We start from the raw sequence: 17781 nt of genomic DNA, 5'->3' as shown, positions 1-17781 counted from the left end.
CTAGTCTGAAGTTTCCGGGCATTTGACCTTTTCTTCTGCTTAGACATACACGAAGGCGTGCAATAAAACAGAAGATTTCCGTTTGATTCTCAGCTCGTCCCCAAGCGTGCTCCAGCCGGAACATGACGCCGCCACCCGCATAACTTTTCCTAGCTTGTCCATCCTGTCCGTTTTTACGTTAAAAAGCAGCAGGCGTTAGCAAGTCACTGGCGCAACTACTTGTGAGTCAAGTATGGATCCGTCAGCCCAGCCGTCGAAGCCAAAACCAGCGCTGCCTTCGTACCTCGCCGGAGCCGCACAACCATCTCCGTTGCGAACTCCTGTGTCTCAAGAAGCGCGCGACAAGCGCGAGCGAGAAAAATTATACGCTGCCATCGAGTCGTCAAGCACGGTTGGCAGGCAATTGGTCGACCTGGACGCGCCCGCTCACCTCTCTTCCAAGAAAGCAATGCCAGGTAAAGTCGATGTGAATGGGCATCCAGCCAAAGAGTGGAAGTCGTCGAGGGGAATAATAGACGAGGAGCATGCGAGGGACGCCAGAGACGAGGCACAGATTGCTACTCCTTCGATCAGTAGACCGGAGAGCCCGTTCACGCAGCATCCGACCATAGATTTCGATGGCTTGAGCTGGCCCAGTACGTCGAAAAGGCACATGCACGCTCTTCTATAAGCTAACTCGCAACCCCCAGGTGCTGGCACGAGAGCGAGGCTGGAGGCCACTCCAGAAGAGGCCAAGGCTCGGTTGGAGAAGCTCACCGGCGCCGTTCGCACCATTCTCGAATGCGTGGGCGAGGATCCTGATCGTGAGGGCTTGTTGAAAACACCCGAGCGCTACGCGGAGGCTATGATGTTCTTCACCAAGGGCTACGAGGAGAATCTAAGGGACATTGTGAATGGCGCCGTCTTTCACGAAGATCACGATGAGATGGTTATTGTGAAGGACATTGAGATCTTTTCGCTTTGCGAACATCACCTTGTGCCGTTCGTTGGGAAAGTACGTGATCGCTGTTTCATTTTCCTTGAACAGGGCTGACGAGGAGTCCTTCAGATGCACATCGGCTACATTCCCAACCGTCGTGTGATCGGCTTGTCAAAACTAGCTCGAATCGCCGAAATGTTTGCCAGGAGACTCCAGGTGCAAGAGAGACTGACAAAGCAAGTTGCGTTGGCCTTGTCTGAGGTGCTGCAGCCACAAGGTGTAGCAGTCGTGGTAGAGTCGAGTCATTACTGCATGGTTATGAGGGGTGTAGAGAAAACTACTTCGAAGACCATCACGAGTTGCATGCTTGGACGCCTGCGTTCAACCGCAAAGACACGGGAGGAATTCTTGAAGCTCATCCAGCACTAGCATTTCTCACTTTCCAGCTGAGTTGCATTAAAGACATGGCGTACCGGGCAAATCGCGTTTCCATCTAGGATTTAACAGGATATTGATGGCGTTGGATGACTGAATTCTTTCGGACTTTAGATACCATCACTCTCGGCGTTGTGAGGTGCTCATCCACCGACCGAGGAAAGTCGTGCATTGGGAGGCATACTGAATATGTAGATCACGGTGGCACTCTCAGTAGCTCATAATGTAGAGCGTACACCATTTATGGCCTTCAACTGGCCGTTGAAAGAGAGATGAAACGATATGAGTAAGTTGGTATGCCCAAGTGTCGGGCGGAAGATTCGCTCTTCACACCCTCTAATGCAACTGTGGGATGGTCATTGCACAAAATCTCATCTTGTTGTCACCGCATAGTCACTGCCGCGTGGTAACCATTTCCGTCAACAGAACGGCGCCCACCACTGGACAAATCAGAACCCCCACGTTTGATATTGTTCCATGTAATCACGCATTGTTCCATGATTACACCGTGTCTGCGACGTTTAAGAAACGGTAACATACGGGTGATTCCCAGTGATTTCACTTTACTTAATTATGAAGGGCTTCCTGACCTTTGCCACCTCTTTTGTTTACATTTCGATCTCCCTCAACTGGCTAAGAAAGTAGCAGCTAAAGTGAAAAACAGGATATTGAGCAGGTCGACGACGAACAAGGACGACTATTCAGCGCTGTGGAAACACAGAGGAGCATCGAAAAACCCGTGACGCAGGCGAAAGGAGCGGTACCTCCTCATTTGTGCAAATGGGATCACCAAACAACCAAACACCGCAGACGGAGGCAAGCTCGGAATTGAATCGAGGAGATCCAGTTCCCAGCGTCGATGTCCGACTATCAGCCTCCGCCAATGGAAAGAAACGTGCACGAAGTGACAATTTTCGACAGCCTGGCGATCACAACACACATCCAAGGAGAAAGTTACGGCATCAAGTTGACGACGCAGTCGCAGATAGTTCGCTTCTAGGAGTCTCACCAGATGATGCTGACAAGGGCCGATCTGATGATGGGACGGAAAGCCTGGAGGAACCTATGGTACAGCCCGACAAGTTGAACTTGCCCGTAATCAAGAAGCCATTCTGCTTGTTTGACAGGCTTCTACGTCATCCTGAGATTACGCTGCGGCTCGCTGCCATCATGGACGTCCAATCGCTGGTCGACATGTACGCCATATCAAAGCCATTCCATTTCTTCATGAACTCCCATTTTACCACCTACATTCGCTCCTCCGCCAACATTCATGCCCCAGATTCGGCATACGTATTCCCTTGGCGCTGCTATCGTCGCCTCACGATCAAAGACCCAGGTTTCAGGCTGAACAGCGGCAACGTCACCAGAGACGTGCCTGGCCTGAAGTGGCTCCAGATGGTGAGTCGACGCCACGATGTCGTGCTGCAGATTATCCGGAATCTCGAAGAACACGGACACAGTTTCCCCGGGAAGCCAAACGAGCTCGTGCTCGCGCTCAAGAAGATGTGGTTCATCATGGATCTCCCACGCAACGGCCCCAGGATCGGCGTCATGCACAACACGGGATACTGGACCGACAGAGACATCCTCATCGCAACAACTTTCCTGGTTAAGCTCGACATGCGCCTTACCGATCCCGTCGAGGGGACTGGGGAGATCAGCCTACGCAACCTCATGCTCGGCCAACGCTCTCTCTGTCCGCTTCGCGACCTTTTGCTGGGGCGTCTTAATAAAGTCCAGCTGATGCGCATGTGGGTGCTTTATGACTGGAAGCTGCAGCCTGCGGGTTTGAGGCTGCCTTGTCTGGGCGTGCCGCCTCATCTGGTTGGTCGCGGATGCCTCGAGAATTGGGGCCTAGGCAACGTCATGGAGCGGATGCTGCGGCCAGATGAGCTGCTGGTCCGAGAAAATATACGTAGGGGCCTCGATCTGCATTTGAATTACTTGGAAATGATGAGGTGGGGATACAAGACTGGAGAGCAAGACTCAAAGGCCAGGGCGCCACGACTGAGAGATCGCAGGCCACTTCTGGAGCATGTGGACAGTCTGCGGGTCGAGATGGACAAGGAGAGAAAGAAAGAGGACGGACAGCCGAATGACGACCACGGCGATGATGATGATGAGCCGGCTGCAGATATTTATAAACCATGGAACCCGAGCGTGATGGGTGCTTGGACTCTGTCCAAACCGCGGCCTGAATAAGCGCACCTGATTGTTCAAAGCAAAGGACAGTTCAGTTGTTTGTCCGTAGTAGAATGGGACCAGGGCCATCACGTATTTACTTTCTGCAAACCCCCTCAGCAAGTGATGCGCGAAAACGCAATCCGTTACCTATGCGAACTTTGCTGCTTGCGGAAATGCTGCTGCGACTACAAAATTTTCTATAGTACAAGCGTGTGCTCTATTACTGAATTTAAGACTCTCCCCACGAGAAAACAGAGCATGCTGGACCAACGGATGGTGCTGTTTTCAACCGAGAGATGTAGAGTCGATGCAAACAGCTTGTATCATCAGCCTAGAGGCCAGAAGCTTTAAAGAACTAAGTAACTTCCATGTGTACCTTTGCTTCGCTGTCTGCTTTATCAAGTTGTATGAACGCTTCGACGGAATCCCGAGGGATATCTCCACCTTCTTCTTCTTTTTCTTCATACAATTGGTCGTCCTTTGAATGCTGCACTTGAATGGCGCAAACTTACGTACGACAGCTGCCTGTTGTCATAGAGCAACTTCCTGACGCTCCCAAAGTCTTTGAAAACTTGTACGTAGCTTGTTGTTGTGGCTGAGTTCGAGTGCATGTTAAGTAGCAGAACTAGCTATGACGTATCGTACACAGACCGACAGCACTGCGTAAACGAAAAAAGCGCCACAAACAGCCGCACAGCCACATAGGCTCGTCATTTGCCGTCCCGCCATAATTTCTCGAACCCCCCCGGCGCTTATAGAAGTGATTCTTTGCTAATATCAATTAGTACTCGCAGAGCAGATTTCATTATATCAAGCTACGATGGTTGTAGATACCTCTTATTATGACGCTCTTCAGGTGCCTCCCACGGCGACCGAGCTTGAGATCAAAAAGGCCTACCGGAAGCTCGCTATTAAATTGCATCCAGACAAGAATCCCGGCGACGAGACCGCTCACGCGAAGTTCCAGGAGATCGGAGAAGCATACCAGGTGCTAAGCGACTCGCAGCTACGGGCAGCTTACGACAAATATGGCAAGGAAAAGGCAAAGCCGGATACTGGCTTCGAGGATCCCTCTGAGTTCTTTTCCATGATCTTTGGTGGAGACGCTTTTCAGGACTGGATAGGCGAGATTACTCTCATGAAAGATCTTACAAAGACTATGGATATAACTATGAGGGATGAGATGGAGGAGGCTGAAGCTGCGCAAGCGCAGGCTGAAGCCGGTGCCCAGAATTCTACCACTACTGCGGCTGGAAAGACGGCAGAGACGCCAGCGGCAGACATTCACTCCCATCCAGAGCAGGGGGATGTACCACCTCCGGTACCACCAAGGCCGGCTCATGCCACGGCTGAGGCAGAAGCGTATCCTTCTCCAACACCTTCAGGCACAAGTATGTTATCCCGTTCACTTGTACAAGGAGCGCAAGAATATTCTTTTGTCGGCTCCATTTTCAGATCAAGTACCCTATTTCGTACCCGTGACACAGGCAATCTAACTTTGTCTAGGCACACCTCGTCCTCAGGGCATACCAACAAGGCTCGCTATTGACAGCAAGGCCTACGAGGAGCAAGCTGCTATGGACGCCGCCCATATGACTGAGGAGGAGAAGCAGCTGCGTGAGAAACAGAAGAAGAAGGGTTTGACGAAGGAACAGCGTGAAGAGCTGCATGCCTTCGAGTTGGAGCGCCGAAAACAGAGAGAAGAACGAGTGAACACTTTGGCACAAAAACTCATCAACTACATATCAGTGTGGACTGAAACGGACAAGAGTCCAGATGTCACCAAAGCGTTCAAGGAGAAGACGATACTTGAGATCGAGAACCTGAAAATGGAGTCTTTCGGCCTGGAAATTTTACATGCTATTGGCGCCACGTATTTAGCGAAAGGATCATCCTTTTTGAAGACACACAAGTCCTTCCTAGGAATTGGAGGCTTCTGGTCAAAGCTTAAGGATAAGGGCCAGATTGCAAAGGATACTTGGAACACTATCTCAACCGCTATCGATGCTCAGATGACAATGGAAGAGATGGCTCGTGCAGAAGAGCGTGGGGGAGAGGATTGGACGGACGAGAAGCGGGCGGAGTACGAGAAGAAAGTGACTGGAAAGATCCTCGCAGCTGCATGGCGTGGGTCGAAATATGAGATACAGGGCGTACTGCGTGAAGTTGCCGATAAGGTCCTAAACGACAAGAGCATCCGCACCGAAAAGCGGATAGAACGCGCCCAGGCTCTTATAATCATCGGAGAACTTTTTGCCAAAGCCGAGCGAGATCCTGATGAAGAAGGAGATTTCATGGCCTTTGAACAGTTGATGGCGGAGGCGCAGATGAAAAAGGATAAGAAAGAGGACAAGAAGGCTAAGAAAGACAAGCAAAAGTCAAAATCTGACGACTAATGCTAACATCGTGATCACCAGATATCTGATCAGGCGGGGTAAGGAAAGGCTGATAGAGCGATGCTGCTGTAAGTGCGGCGATATTGGCGACACGGAGCCTTAGGAGAATTTTTCGTCTTTGTTTTGGACTCGATAGATATCCTTGAGCAAATCTGACAAGATTCAAGTTTATTATCACTTCAACCTGCCTACCCTAGCCACTGTTTCGAAACTAATCAAGCTCCAAGACACCTGCAGACCTATGTAACGACCGTCACTGAAGGGCGTCACGTTTGGAGAAAGCGCTTTTGGCACGACGTCTTCTTTCGACGATCTTGTTATTAACTTCAAGCCTATTTGAACGGATCCTAGTTCTAGTAGCGTGATTTCTGAACCTGAGGCCCCAGCAAAGTAGCTCGCTCTCTGTGGAGCAGACAATCACGTAGATGCTGAATAATATTTGTGGCTTTGTGAGCCTCTACAGAGCCGAAGAGGGCTCCGTGCATTGGGTCACGGTAGAAAGAGGCTTATATTGCGCTACTTTGGCTATTTGTGGGTGTTCAAACCGGTGTTAGCAAGCTCTCCTGAAGCTTTGACGGAGCCCTATTGCGTGAAAAAAAGGAAAGATCGATGCAAAAGATGAAGAAGCGTAGAGCATTCTGCACATTCATTCGTCACGTTTTAATGTTTGGCTATGGATTCTCGGCACGCAAAGTAGATGTTCGAAAGACCGGTCTCCAGAGTGGCTGACGACATGTCCGCAAGCGAGACAGTGGAAAAAAAATGTCTTTTGTATGCATGGAAAGGCGGCTTGATTAAACGTTGTTCTAGTACTGTGCTCTCTGTCCATAGCTACTTTTTCACTTCCGGAAGAGCTGCTTGCGGCTGTTGTCGTGCTTGCGCATCCGCCGGCAGCGGGAATTTCGAGTCCCAGGCATCCCAATTCGTCCATCGTTTTATCCTGTCCCCTATGGTTGCTTCGCCTGATTCGAACCGCTTCCTTCTCGCGTCCCCTTCTGCTCGGAGGTATCCAACGCCTTGCAGGATCACCGACCGCTTCTGCTCCATCTCGGCAAGAAACACGGCCTCCTCGACCTTTGCCTCTTCTTTGGACATGTTTTTAATCCGCTTGTCGAAGCTCTCGCGTAGATCTGGCGGTATGGACGGATACGGATAATTCCCATCGTTTGAGGCGGGCAATGGCAACGCAAGCTTCTTCAGGGAACCACCAACTGCGCGTACGTTCTCTGGAGACAGTATGCTGTCAAATTGTGGCACTGGCCTTCCTTCCTCTTTCGCTTTCTTTATTTCCGCTTCTTGCGCCTTCAATCGCTGCCACAGCTTATCCGAGTGCATCTGTATTGCATCAGCTCTCGGCGGATCGCCAACCGCATCCCAGTATCCCAAGGCCTTGAGAAACTTGCATTGCATCTCGTAGCAGTCGAGGAAGGTCTTTTTCTCCGGCCGACACAGGGTCATTTTCGAGTAAGCGCTCCCATTCCGGAGACATTCTACCTCTGCCAACTGTTCGAATACACAGTTCTCCAGCGCAGCCTTGCCCAGCTCTATTCTTCGCATCTCATTGTCTTCGCTAAGGCGCTTCAACTTGTCGATTTCAGTCTCACCCCGCGACTCTACTATGGCCTGGGGTTCGTAATTCTTCCACAGGTGTGCATAGCGGCCATCTTGGAAGAGCGACTGAGGTGGTACTTTCGATTGCGGTTGAGACTGTGAATCAGATGTCCTTGCCGGCGGTAAGTCACCTGTTTCGCGTAGTTTCTGTGTGTAGGAGGTCTGGCTTTCAATTTTTGGGAGGCTTGATGGTCGTGATTCCTGACTCTTGAGCACTTTCTCCAATGACGGATCAAGGTTCTTCACCGGATCGTTGGAAGAACTTGAGCCCCAAAACCATCCTAGCACCATTGCGTTTGCCTTCACAGTGAACCCACGCGGTCGATCGTTCGGCGAAAGATGAGGGATGAAGTAATCCTATGATTCTGCGCTTCGAAGCCGCGTACCAAGAAAGCTTCGGCGCTTCTATTATTTGATTGGCTGCAAGTCCGTTCCCGGACCCGATTGGGGCAACGCCGCGATACAAACACAAGAGTCGCGTCAAATCAACCCACGCGACACATGCGCTCGATTCTGCCTCCCAAGTATTCAGATGGCCCCTCAAGGTCCGTTGATTCGATAGAAAGCCCCGCGAATGCATTGTATGGCTGACGAACGTCCAGAGAAACAAGAGCGCCGACTTGCGCGACAGCGGGGTGCTGGGTAAGGACGACAACATTCTTCATATATCACGTTCCTAACTTCAATATGCAGACCGCGCGAACTCAAAAATGCGTCGTTCAGCTTTTCATTTGGAGTGCCCGCATTGCAATCGCAGCCCACCAGAGATAAAACGCCGCAGCCGCGTCAATCACAGCCCCAGAGGACACCTGCCGCGCACGTATCTACAGGCAAAAGGAAGAGAGAAGCACCTGCTTCTCGATTATCGGCTGCTCACTCTGCAAAGAAAGCAAAAACACCACTTGTATTAAAGCAATCGGATGAATTGGACGAGCTGAGCCCCGAAGTGTCTGCCCCGATTGACAAGTCTGAACTTCCTCAACTGCGGCGCGTTTCGATTCCGATATTACCTCTGAACAAACCGCTTGAGCAGCGTCCGCCTGAAAGCCCTGACAGACGCCCCCCACGAGAAGAGCGAGGAAGGAGCAGAACGCGCAAATCTATCGTCAGTTTGAGCTACAGTTTGTCACGCTCGCGTCTAGACACTTTAACAGAAGGCGACGAGGCTGAGATTGCCGACTCGGCTCGGGAAGCGGACATACTGACGACAACAACGAGGGCCACGCCTTCGACCCAGCGACGTTCAGTGAAGGGTAGATCTACAAGTCGAAGATCATCGAGTTCGGGTCCTTTCGATGGTGGAACATCTTCTTTTTTGCGTAACCAGGCAGCTCAAAGCACGAGGCGAGAGAAGCTTGAAATACCAAATGATGGAACGCACAGCGAAGATGAGCTCACGCCAGCGCCAATGAAGGTCTCTAGGAAGACTTCGCAAGTTAACATCCTGGCCGATACAGACGCTGACGGTTCTGGCGAGGATGGAGAACAAGATGAGCTCTCACCTCAGCAAGACGCGACTACGAACGAGTCGATAGCCAGTGGGCGCACACCCCTGACAGACAGGAGCACAAACACTACACGGCCGCCGCTTGAGAAGGGCAAACGTGATCAGGATGAGACCAGCGAGCCGGTGCGCAAGAAGCAAAAGACCGCCACATCCGAGAAATCAGCAAAAACAACGAGCAAGGGTGGCGCAAAGATTCCAATTACTGTCTACAAGCGGACAAAACTCGCAGAAGACGATCCCCTTGGGATAGATCCGGACCCCATCCCGTCCTTGAATGCGTCTGACGTGCTGTCTCAAATTTCGACCGAGATCATCAACGCATATATTTCCAACGTACCTGACGTCACTCGGCGCTCCACCGCCGTGCAGAGCAAATCTTCGGTCAAGAAAACGATGCTCCATCAGATGCAAGCTCTCCAGCAATTTCGGGACAATCTCTCTGACGCCTTGAGAAGTATTACATTCGCGCAGTACAGCTTCTACAAATTCAGCGGCGAAGTGAGGAGAATGAAGAAGCGCAAGAGAGAGTTGAGAGCGGAATTGATTGCTCGGCGAAAAGAGAGGGAAGAGATTGAGATTGAGATTGATCGTGTGAGAAGTCAGCATCTAGAAAGGGAAAGTGTGGACGAGAAGACGAGGAAGCTCATCGACGACATAGAGAGTATTGAGGAGGCCATCAGAAGAGGACGGTCCAGAGAAAGTGCTGATGAGCGACCGGAAGTCGGTTTTTTGGCGACCGCGGAGGAGATTGGTAACAGGGTGGGTGTTTTGAAGCGTATCAATGAGTTCAACGCGTTTTTGGCTAGGGCGGCGGAAGCGCTCTGATTTATTCAAGATGGTGGCATTTTGGGCAACGCGGATGCAAAAAGAGATGATAAACGACTTGAGAACTTTGGTTAGCTTTTGAGTAAACGATACCCGGGGATCTGTCTCCACTTCTTGCCTCGTACGAGGTTCAAGTACTCACAACTGGCCTGAGACGAGGATGAAGTGGAGAGGCTGCCTGACAATTGTTACGACGATATGTTCCTTAAAATCACATTCTTTGTCTAATGTCTACCCAGGTCTTACTGTGCTCGGCCACACAAAGCAAAGTGTTATTCGCTTTGTTGTAAGCCTTCATATGTATCGTTGCTGTAGGTCCTGTTAGTTTTATTTATGCCAGAGAGTAAAGGAGACTGTCGCCAACCATTTGTTTTGCCGATCTGCACAACTTTGCACTTCACTAGGAGAGTAATCGACTTTGGTATCGGCCTGAGATAGCTGACCGAGAGAACCCGGGACACACCGCCGAAGTGCCAGAAATCCTTGGACGATAATGGTGCGACGGCCATGGTGGTGCCCATGTCCGCCATTACTACACCTCGCGTTTAGAGGGTAACGACTGTGCCCTGGGTCGAGATTGTCTTACGTGCAACAGCTCCACCATGCATGTTATTTGACTTGCTACAAAATCGCGGGTGAACGTCGAATTCAAATACGATCTTCGCTGATGGCTTCGCGGTCGCCGATACTAGGCGAATATTCCGCATTAAATCAGCATCAAACGACTACAATGACATCAGCAAGACGTTCCCTTCTTTTATTAATTCTACAAGGGAGAATTCGTTGAGTACATCATGTTTCGGGCCCTGTTCTTTATAGGCGTCAAGATATGCTTGAACCCGCTCTTTGGGATCTTGAAGATGGACTGGAAAGTAAATTGAAGCCACAATGTCCGGATCCATGATTCTATGTTACTCAGATCATGCAAAGTTCGTCAAATCGCTAAGAGAACACGTGAAGAGATTCAACTGCTGAATCTATATCAGCACTTTTTACACGTAGAACTCTGACCAACAAACCCCGCAACGACCTCGGTTAATTGCAGAGGATCAGTCACGAAGTGAGCAACTACCGAAGGACCGGTCCTGGAGCCTCAGAACGCTTTTAAGTAAGTTTGCATGCGCCCTTCGTTGATTGTCGAGAATGTTCAAACGGTAGCGCGTTCGAAGACAATCTAAGCGAGAGTGAAATGGATGCCAGGCTGAGCCGCGAGGCTGGCCACTCACCACTGATACCGATATCTCAAGTATCAGCTCCTTGGGAAGCTTGCGCACAAACCAGTAATTAACGACAAGCTCGAAGCTCTGGGATCAACTTTCAAGCTATGAAAGCATTGTCTTGGGCTTAACACATCGCTATGGAATTGAACTGACTCCATCTGGGAAGTCATTTCGTCGTTCCCCCCCGCCATTTACAATGACTGAATCGAAAAGTTTGCTGCCGGCAATCACCTGTGCTGAAGATATCGCTCTGCTTCAGCTACTACACACTGTTCCTTCACAGCCGTCAAAGAATTCAGTAGGAGAGCTGAAATGTGACTCTAGAGGCTATACTTTGTCGTTTGCGCAGGAGCAGAGTCTTGCTGGCATACTTGCATTTATCTCCAGTGTCGAAGATGATACTGACCACATTACGGCGGTTTGTATTCGCGAGGATAGGAAGTCTTCCTCGTTAGAGGTCTTGCTTGCTGTAAACAGGCTTCACTACAACTCTGGGAACGTCTTTTTAGAAAAAGTGGAAAGAGGGTTTAATAAGCTGTTTTCAATGCTAAAACAAGTACACCAAGGTAGCCATGTCAAGATTTAGTAAGGTCTTCTACACTGACACGCACCAGACACTGATTCACGAAGACTCCAAGACAGCATTTTCGATATAATCATTTCTATGGATTCGGCACGCATCTTTCAACGCTTACGACTCACCCGCGGCAAACGCAATGTACAACGTCAACGTCTTAAGGAAGTCTTACAATGCGCCGTAAATTTTATCGAACATAGAAGCTATGAATCCGAGCAGCTTGTTGCGACGTCTAAATTGTTAATATCGAGAGCTAAAGAGGTGATACAACTCCTGGATGCACATGCAAAGCACCAAGTCCCTGCTCGATTAGGTGCGCTTGTTGAGGGAATTTACCGTCTTCGACAGGCAGGAGATCTAAAGGAGTTGCTTGGTCCCATGCCCAATACAATTATGGACCCATCATTGAAGAAGAGCCTTTTAAACATTATTGACAAGGTTGCAAGGTACCGAGAGGTGCCGGCAATCCTTTGCCACATGGCAAAGAAGATCCCAGTAATGCGAAATCTGAGACTCACTATTGCGAAGCTACCGAGGGAGGCGTTTGCACAGGTGTCTACCAATAAATATGTCCCAGAGCTAAGAAGGACGCTTTCTCGTGTCCATTTGCCCAAGAAATTCACGCTGGAGGACGCTTGTCGATTACTAAAACCCAAGGAGGACGTAGCTGAGAACTGTTTCGCCAACCAAACTCTCACGACATTGAAAAGAGCCAAAATTCATGCCGAAGTCCAGCTTGTATTCTACTGCCAGCAAGGTTCGGGCAACAATATGCCGCCGCGAATCGTTTGTTCTAGCAAGGATGCTTGTTTTCTTTGCAATTTGTTCGTGACGTCAGTTGCTAAAATGCATACACCCAGGTCTCACGGTAAATTGTATCCTCAATGGCGGTTGCCTAACCTCCCAGCCTCTAACGAGGTGATGCAAGATTTCAATCGAGTTATGGAGGACTATATTCGAAACAGTTTGCGGACACTATTTGCACGAAGACAAAAGACGCTTTACCCGCACCCTAACGAGAGCACGCTTATTACTCTCTACTCATCGTCTTCTATAGCGCCTAGTTCGGGAACATCGAGAAGCGCTCGTGGGGAACAAAAGACTGCGAAATCTTCACCAAATATCACTCGTGGAGACAAAATGCTTGAAGGACTTACTCCGCCACATTCGTCTACGAATTCGTTGAAGAAAATCATCAAAGACAGCACCGAAAGCGTTCATGCTCAATCATCTCGCACCTTAGCTGTAAATCCAAAATGTAAACAAGAGGATATGTCACAGAATTTTCCCGATCAGGGATCGGAACCAGCTATGCCATCGAAGGTTGCCTCAGTACAGCCAACAGATAAATTGGATCGGCAGATGAAGCTAGTTCAAGGACAAATTCTGTCTGAAACTATCAATTCAGACAGCACCTCACCTTTTTATGTCGCAAAACATCTTGCAGTTCAGATCGTCGCCCCTGAGCAACCAAACCTGGCCCTAACGAGTGCTGATAGGGTACGGTACAGCTTCCGTATTGAATGGCTCAACAATCCAGAGGTGCAATTGTTGCGGGTCCGTCGTGATGCGTCAATTGTGGATTTGGAACTAATAGAGGGTGAATTTATACATGAACTCGACGAGAGGGGCAATCTATTTGTTGCAGCGCGAGGTACTGTCATCAAGTTAGGCTTGTCTTGAGAGGTCTCCACTACACAACTGTTGGGATTTCCACAAAAGTGCGATAAAAATGGAACAAATGGCCTTGCTTGATTACAGTATAGCGAAGCTGAAAATGAGCCACTACCCGTCCTCAAACTTCGATATCAGAATCTCTCCTGGTATCAGTGCCGCCGGATCTTGGCGCTGCAACTATGGAGAGGTTGACTAGATTGTAATATGTGATTGCTTGAAGCTTGCGCAAGATCATCCGAGGCCAATTAAAACCCTACATCTGCGTAGTCAAGTTTAAGTAGCAGGTGACTCGAGAGCCGTGGCCCAAATGAAGCAGTAACAGTTCGTTGCAGCGCACGCAAAGAATAGAGCTGCGTGGTGCACGTCCATGGGAGGGAACACCTGCATAGTAACGCGTGTTTCCCGCAAAAATCACAGATCTTTGCTTGTAAGACGGACATAAGACAGAACGAGGAACTTGCATGAGCTCTGAGAGAGGGTGGGAAGATCAAGGCTGAGGTTCCGGTGATCGGCCACGGGCAACTGCGGAGCGCCACCGCGCGCGCATTCATGACTTGACAAACGAACAAGCTTCCCTGGTGCGGCCCACAGTTGCCTTCATTAGCGTAGCTCTTCGCTGATAACAAAAAAAAGGTCCGCTTTCGCCGCGCATGAAACGTCAAACTTCGGCTTCATTGAAGACCGCCTTGTAGGAGCCCGCCATGGCAGACACCCCGCGACCAGCTGATCTGCCCGAGGGCATCTTTAGTATCCTAGACACGGATCTATACAAGTTGACCATGCAATGTTGTGTCCTTAAATACTTCCCGGACGTTCAAGTAACGTACAGCTTTACCAATAGGACGCCGGACATGAAGTTCAGCCGCGCGTCGGTGAAGTGGTTGTGGGCGCAGATCGAGAGTGCGTCACGATGTCGAAGCATTGCATTGCGAACGCTAACTTTCGTCTCAGAACTGGAGAACGTGGCTCTCACGCAAGATGAGCTCGCGTACCTGAGAAGCACGTGCAAATACTTGTCAGAGACGTACCTTGACTTCCTGTCGGGCTTTCGACAGCGACCCAGGGAGCAGATCCACCTGACCTTTAAAGCCGACAAGGACACGGGCAGCGAGGACGACTTAGGCGCCATCGAATTGTACACAACCGGTACGTGGCTTGAGACCATATTGTACGAGATCCCCTTGCTTGCTCTGATAAGCGAAACGTATTTCAAATTTATGGACCGAGAATGGAGTTACATGCACCAGGTCGAGCGGGCAAGAGACAAGGGCATCAAGCTTTTCAAAGAGGGCTGTATCGTCTCAGAGTTTGGGACCAGGAGAAGGAGAGACTACCACACACATGATCTTGTGCTGCAAGGTCTGCGCCAAGCCGCCGACGATGGCGTGCACAACGGATGGCCGGGAAAGCTTGCAGGGACGAGCAACGTGCACTTCGCCATGAAGCATGGCATACCCCCTATAGGAACCGTGGCCCACGAATGGTTCATGGGCGTGGCAGCCATCACCAACGACTACGAGAACGCGAACGAGCTTGCCATGAAGTATTGGATCGGCACCTTCGGAGAGGGCGTGCTAGGCATCGCGTTGACGGACACGTTTGGCACCGAAAGTTTCGTGAAAGCATTCGCGAAGCCGATCTCAGACATTCCCGGTGATTCCGCGGCCGCGAGTGGTGCCGCTGGCGCTGTCGGTCGTGCCTCGAGGACATACGCGGAGGTCTTCACCGGCACGAGACAGGACTCCGGCGACCCGGAGACGTTCATCGAGTTCATGGCGGAGTTTTACAAGCAACAGGGGATTACGGAAAGGAAGGCCATGGTGTTCTCGGACTCCTTGAACATCGAGAAGTGCCTACAGTACAAGAAAGCGGCCGAGGCCGCAGGCTTCGCACCTAGCTTTGGCATTGGAACCTTTCTGACCAGTAAGTTGATGCCGAAAAGAGCCCAATCGCACGGCCCGGAGCTGACAAGGCCCGACAGATGACTTCGTGAACATCAAGACGGGACGGAAGTCCGTGCCGTTGAACATCGTGATCAAGCTCGCGTCTTGCAATGGCAGACAGGCCGTCAAAATCAGCGACAACATCGGCAAGAACACTGGCGACAAGGCGACAGTTGAGGAGGTCAAGCAAAGGCTGGGGTACAGGGAGAAGGAGTGGAAAGAAGGTGACGAAACTCGTCGCTGGAATTAGTCTAGCGAAACGGGCTTTTTCTCTCTTGGTACGACCATTTTTTTTCAAGCGCTGGTTTACGCCTTGCGATGGGAAGGTGATGTTCACGGTTGTAGGAAACTTAAAAAGCAAATGATACCCAAAGAAGTTACGAAATCACGAGTACGTGTAGAAGATCATTAGACAAGCAAAACTCCCTAGTAGATGAATTCCGGGCCGTAGGTTGAATTCGACAAGTAGATCGGACGAGCGACTACCGCATAATAATAATCCGTAATGCAAGTACCGTTCCGTGTTACGTACACCATGCCATCGTTTGCGAGGAGACGATCACCGCTAAGCGCCAACCACACCAAACTGTAAGCAGTAAAAACAATTTATCCACGCTACTCCTTTAGTTTGTTTCAATTTATGCCTAATTATGCCGCGATCTGTCCGCGGTCAGAATTGCGATAACATTTCCGACCATTGCGTCGCACCGATTCTTCAGGGTTGACTCTTGCCTCTTAGGCTCAGGAGCCCGCGTGCGCTTACGCTCCCTCGTCCTCCTCGAGGCGGAGTCGACCCTCAGAATGGAGACCAAAGGTCCAGAATCCGCCGAGTTCAAAGCCGGCGTCAGCCATACGGCTGTGCGTCAGCAGAAGCCAGGCACCGAACACTGGTTTGGCGAGTATGTCGAGCACAGCGTAGGCGATGATCTCTTGATTGACGCTCAAGAGTCTTGCACCATCGGCGACACCCCAGATGATTGGGTACACGACCCAGATGAGAATGGTATATGCGGAAATAGCTCCATAGAACTTGCCCAAGTTCGCGCTCCTCGCGCGAGCGTTGGCGCCACCGTTGACCACCAGGTGCCAGATGACCACGAGGAAGGCAATACAAGCAATAGCGTACCAGCCCCAGCGCTGTGCGTTATGTGTTGATCCGTAGGCAGCGAAGAGACCTGTCAGGACCATGATGATGTCTGCAGCGATGGCCATGATGATATGACCTCCGCTTGCCCCGGCAAGGAAGAACAGGTCGAGAAGCAAAAGTGGAGTAGTCAAGCACCAATCCACGTAGCGAGCCCAGAAGACCTGTCTGAAAATTTCCTTATGCGTGTTGGGGACATGCTTGTGGTGCTCGACATGGTGGATGTGCTGGTAGTTGACGCCGTGTCCGGTTCTAAGCCGGTCGTTAACGTTTGCTGCCAAAGAGTAGAACGCAAAGAGAGGATCCAACTTACGCCATGCCGAAGTACGAGATTGCAGCGATGACGGTGATCAAAGTGGTGATTGTGTGGAATAGGCGGCGGGACAAGGGGATGGTCCAGGCCATTGCAGCGAATGCCACGGAAGACAAGACCATCACGACGAAGACAACCCTGGAAGAACGTCAGCACTACTCGTCTCCTTGCTCTTTCACTCGTATGCATACCATAGTGTGCGGAAGCCAGCAGCAGTCGCCTTCTCGTATACTGGCGGGTCAGGACTGAGAGTCGGTCAGCTCTGATCGTGTTGGATTTTTGGTAGAAGACCAATTGCTCACATGACCGTGGGGAAAGCTGTCGCTGATGCAGTGGCGGTTATTTTCGTTGAGGGAATCGTCGGTAGTATGGTCGACGTCTTCATGAGCGCTTCGACAGGATCGATCATCTTGACGGTGGATGGTTTGGTTTCCTAAAACGTCGTTCTTGTCTGCTATGCTCGACCACCTTTGGCTTGAGAGGCGCAGAGACAATTGGAAAATGGGGTCGGTAGCGGGGTAGACGAGGTCAATAAAAAGATTTCCCAAATCCAAGGCAGCAGCTTTAAAAGCTTACTCCACTCGCAGGCGCGTCGAAGAGAAGAAGAAATGGCTAGCTTGCCTGCGTCGATTCACTCGGTCATGCAGAGCCAATGATGATGAGCGGCGTCCATGCGACCTGTGCCATTGGACAAAGGAGAAGAACAACCTCGTGGGCGAGGCGGGCAAGCACAGAGGCGGACCCTCCTCAACGTCATCATTGTGTACGTAACGCGAACTAGGCCGGGCAAAGTGTGTCCAAGATCTACCTTACGAAACAATGATGCAAGACGTCGACTGCGGCGAAGTTCTGGTCTCGAGCACTTTCGGCTTCGACGGAGCCGGTCGCAAGCATTGAAAGTACGGTGGGAGCCAGGTGATACGATTCTGGACCGTTGATCTACGTAAGTCAGCGACCTGTGGCTTTGCATTGCGTCTTGCAGTTCCAAACATGGGATTTCGCCAGCAAATGCGATGTCAAGCAGCTC

At 50.6% G+C, this 17781-nt stretch overlaps 9 protein-coding genes across 9 annotated transcripts; 6 read left to right on the top strand and 3 right to left on the bottom strand.

The window, feature by feature from the left end:
* Nucleotides 1–232: 232 nt before the first annotated feature.
* PV09_02012 (GTP cyclohydrolase I) lies at nucleotides 233–1348 on the top strand (the record flags this gene model as incomplete). The annotated part of the gene is made up of 3 exons (XM_016354993.1): nucleotides 233–635; nucleotides 690–994; nucleotides 1049–1348. The coding sequence occupies 3 exons, from the start codon at nucleotides 233–235 to the stop codon at nucleotides 1346–1348; spliced, it is 1008 nt and encodes a 335-aa protein (XP_016217009.1).
* Nucleotides 1349–2134: 786 nt separating this feature from the next.
* On the top strand, nucleotides 2135–3559 carry PV09_02011 (uncharacterized protein; the record flags this gene model as incomplete). Its single annotated transcript, XM_016354992.1, has 1 exon — nucleotides 2135–3559. The coding sequence occupies one exon, from the start codon at nucleotides 2135–2137 to the stop codon at nucleotides 3557–3559; it is 1425 nt and encodes a 474-aa protein (XP_016217008.1).
* Nucleotides 3560–4266: 707 nt separating this feature from the next.
* Nucleotides 4267–6114, top strand: PV09_02010 (uncharacterized protein). The gene is made up of 2 exons (XM_016354991.1): nucleotides 4267–4932; nucleotides 5048–6114. Exons 1-2 carry the CDS (start codon nucleotides 4362–4364, stop codon nucleotides 5935–5937), a joined length of 1461 nt encoding a protein of 486 aa, XP_016217007.1. The 5' UTR covers nucleotides 4267–4361; the 3' UTR covers nucleotides 5938–6114.
* A 399-nt stretch (nucleotides 6115–6513) lies between these two features.
* On the bottom strand, nucleotides 6514–7910 carry PV09_02009 (uncharacterized protein). Its single transcript, XM_016354990.1, has one exon. It carries the CDS (start codon nucleotides 7837–7839, stop codon nucleotides 6769–6771), a length of 1071 nt encoding a protein of 356 aa, XP_016217006.1. The 5' UTR covers nucleotides 7840–7910; the 3' UTR covers nucleotides 6514–6768.
* A 30-nt stretch (nucleotides 7911–7940) lies between these two features.
* PV09_02008 (uncharacterized protein) lies at nucleotides 7941–10229 on the top strand. Its single transcript, XM_016354989.1, has 3 exons — nucleotides 7941–8093; nucleotides 8151–8190; nucleotides 8242–10229. The coding sequence occupies exons 1-3, from the start codon at nucleotides 8081–8083 to the stop codon at nucleotides 9878–9880; spliced, it is 1692 nt and encodes a 563-aa protein (XP_016217005.1). The 5' UTR covers nucleotides 7941–8080; the 3' UTR covers nucleotides 9881–10229.
* On the bottom strand, nucleotides 10092–10837 carry PV09_02007 (uncharacterized protein; the record flags this gene model as incomplete). The annotated part of the gene is made up of 4 exons (XM_016354988.1): nucleotides 10672–10837; nucleotides 10467–10605; nucleotides 10245–10412; nucleotides 10092–10189 (listed from the first exon to the last, which is right to left on the bottom strand). The coding sequence occupies exons 1-4, from the start codon at nucleotides 10780–10782 to the stop codon at nucleotides 10092–10094; spliced, it is 516 nt and encodes a 171-aa protein (XP_016217004.1). The 5' UTR covers nucleotides 10783–10837.
* Nucleotides 10838–11296: 459 nt separating this feature from the next.
* Nucleotides 11297–13360, top strand: PV09_02006 (uncharacterized protein; the record flags this gene model as incomplete). Its single annotated transcript, XM_016354987.1, has 2 exons — nucleotides 11297–11666; nucleotides 11715–13360. 2 exons carry the CDS (start codon nucleotides 11297–11299, stop codon nucleotides 13358–13360), a joined length of 2016 nt encoding a protein of 671 aa, XP_016217003.1.
* A 584-nt stretch (nucleotides 13361–13944) lies between these two features.
* PV09_02005 (nicotinate phosphoribosyltransferase) lies at nucleotides 13945–15809 on the top strand. The gene is made up of 3 exons (XM_016354986.1): nucleotides 13945–14254; nucleotides 14306–15277; nucleotides 15336–15809. The coding sequence occupies exons 1-3, from the start codon at nucleotides 14056–14058 to the stop codon at nucleotides 15545–15547; spliced, it is 1383 nt and encodes a 460-aa protein (XP_016217002.1). The 5' UTR covers nucleotides 13945–14055; the 3' UTR covers nucleotides 15548–15809.
* Nucleotides 15690–17454, bottom strand: PV09_02004 (uncharacterized protein). The gene is made up of 4 exons (XM_016354985.1): nucleotides 17057–17454; nucleotides 16946–16999; nucleotides 16755–16892; nucleotides 15690–16693 (listed from the first exon to the last, which is right to left on the bottom strand). Exons 1-4 carry the CDS (start codon nucleotides 17161–17163, stop codon nucleotides 16057–16059), a joined length of 936 nt encoding a protein of 311 aa, XP_016217001.1. The 5' UTR covers nucleotides 17164–17454; the 3' UTR covers nucleotides 15690–16056.
* Between the last annotated feature and the right edge of the window lie 327 nt (nucleotides 17455–17781).

This window comes from Verruconis gallopava, assembly GCF_000836295.1.
Source record: "Verruconis gallopava strain CBS 43764 unplaced genomic scaffold supercont1.5, whole genome shotgun sequence".
Taxonomy (NCBI): domain Eukaryota; kingdom Fungi; phylum Ascomycota; class Dothideomycetes; order Venturiales; family Sympoventuriaceae; genus Verruconis; species Verruconis gallopava.
The sequence above is the reverse complement of the archived record's forward strand: the minus strand, read 5'-3'. Positions and strand labels throughout refer to the sequence as shown.

Excerpts from the sequence above, each read along its gene's own strand:
- PV09_02010 (XM_016354991.1), top strand. The coding sequence starts at position 4,362 with ATGGTTGTAGATACCTCTTATTATGACGCTCTTCAGGTGCCTCCCACG. Across the intron at positions 4,933-5,047 it reads TCCAACACCTTCAGGCACAA|GCACACCTCGTCCTCAGGGC; the intron begins GTATGTTATCCC and ends AACTTTGTCTAG.
- PV09_02009 (XM_016354990.1), bottom strand. The coding sequence starts at position 7,839 with ATGGTGCTAGGATGGTTTTGGGGCTCAAGTTCTTCCAACGATCCGGTG.
- PV09_02008 (XM_016354989.1), top strand. Across the intron at positions 8,191-8,241 it reads GCGCGACAGCGGGGTGCTGG|ACCGCGCGAACTCAAAAATG; the intron begins GTAAGGACGACA and ends TTCAATATGCAG.
- PV09_02005 (XM_016354986.1), top strand. The coding sequence starts at position 14,056 with ATGGCAGACACCCCGCGACCAGCTGATCTGCCCGAGGGCATCTTTAGT. Across the intron at positions 14,255-14,305 it reads GTTGTGGGCGCAGATCGAGA|AACTGGAGAACGTGGCTCTC; the intron begins GTGCGTCACGAT and ends CTTTCGTCTCAG. Across the intron at positions 15,278-15,335 it reads CATTGGAACCTTTCTGACCA|ATGACTTCGTGAACATCAAG; the intron begins GTAAGTTGATGC and ends AAGGCCCGACAG.
- PV09_02004 (XM_016354985.1), bottom strand. The coding sequence starts at position 17,163 with ATGATCGATCCTGTCGAAGCGCTCATGAAGACGTCGACCATACTACCG. Across the intron at positions 17,000-17,056 it reads ACAGCTTTCCCCACGGTCAT|TCCTGACCCGCCAGTATACG; the intron begins GTGAGCAATTGG and ends ACCGACTCTCAG. Across the intron at positions 16,893-16,945 it reads GCTGGCTTCCGCACACTATG|GGTTGTCTTCGTCGTGATGG; the intron begins GTATGCATACGA and ends ACGTTCTTCCAG.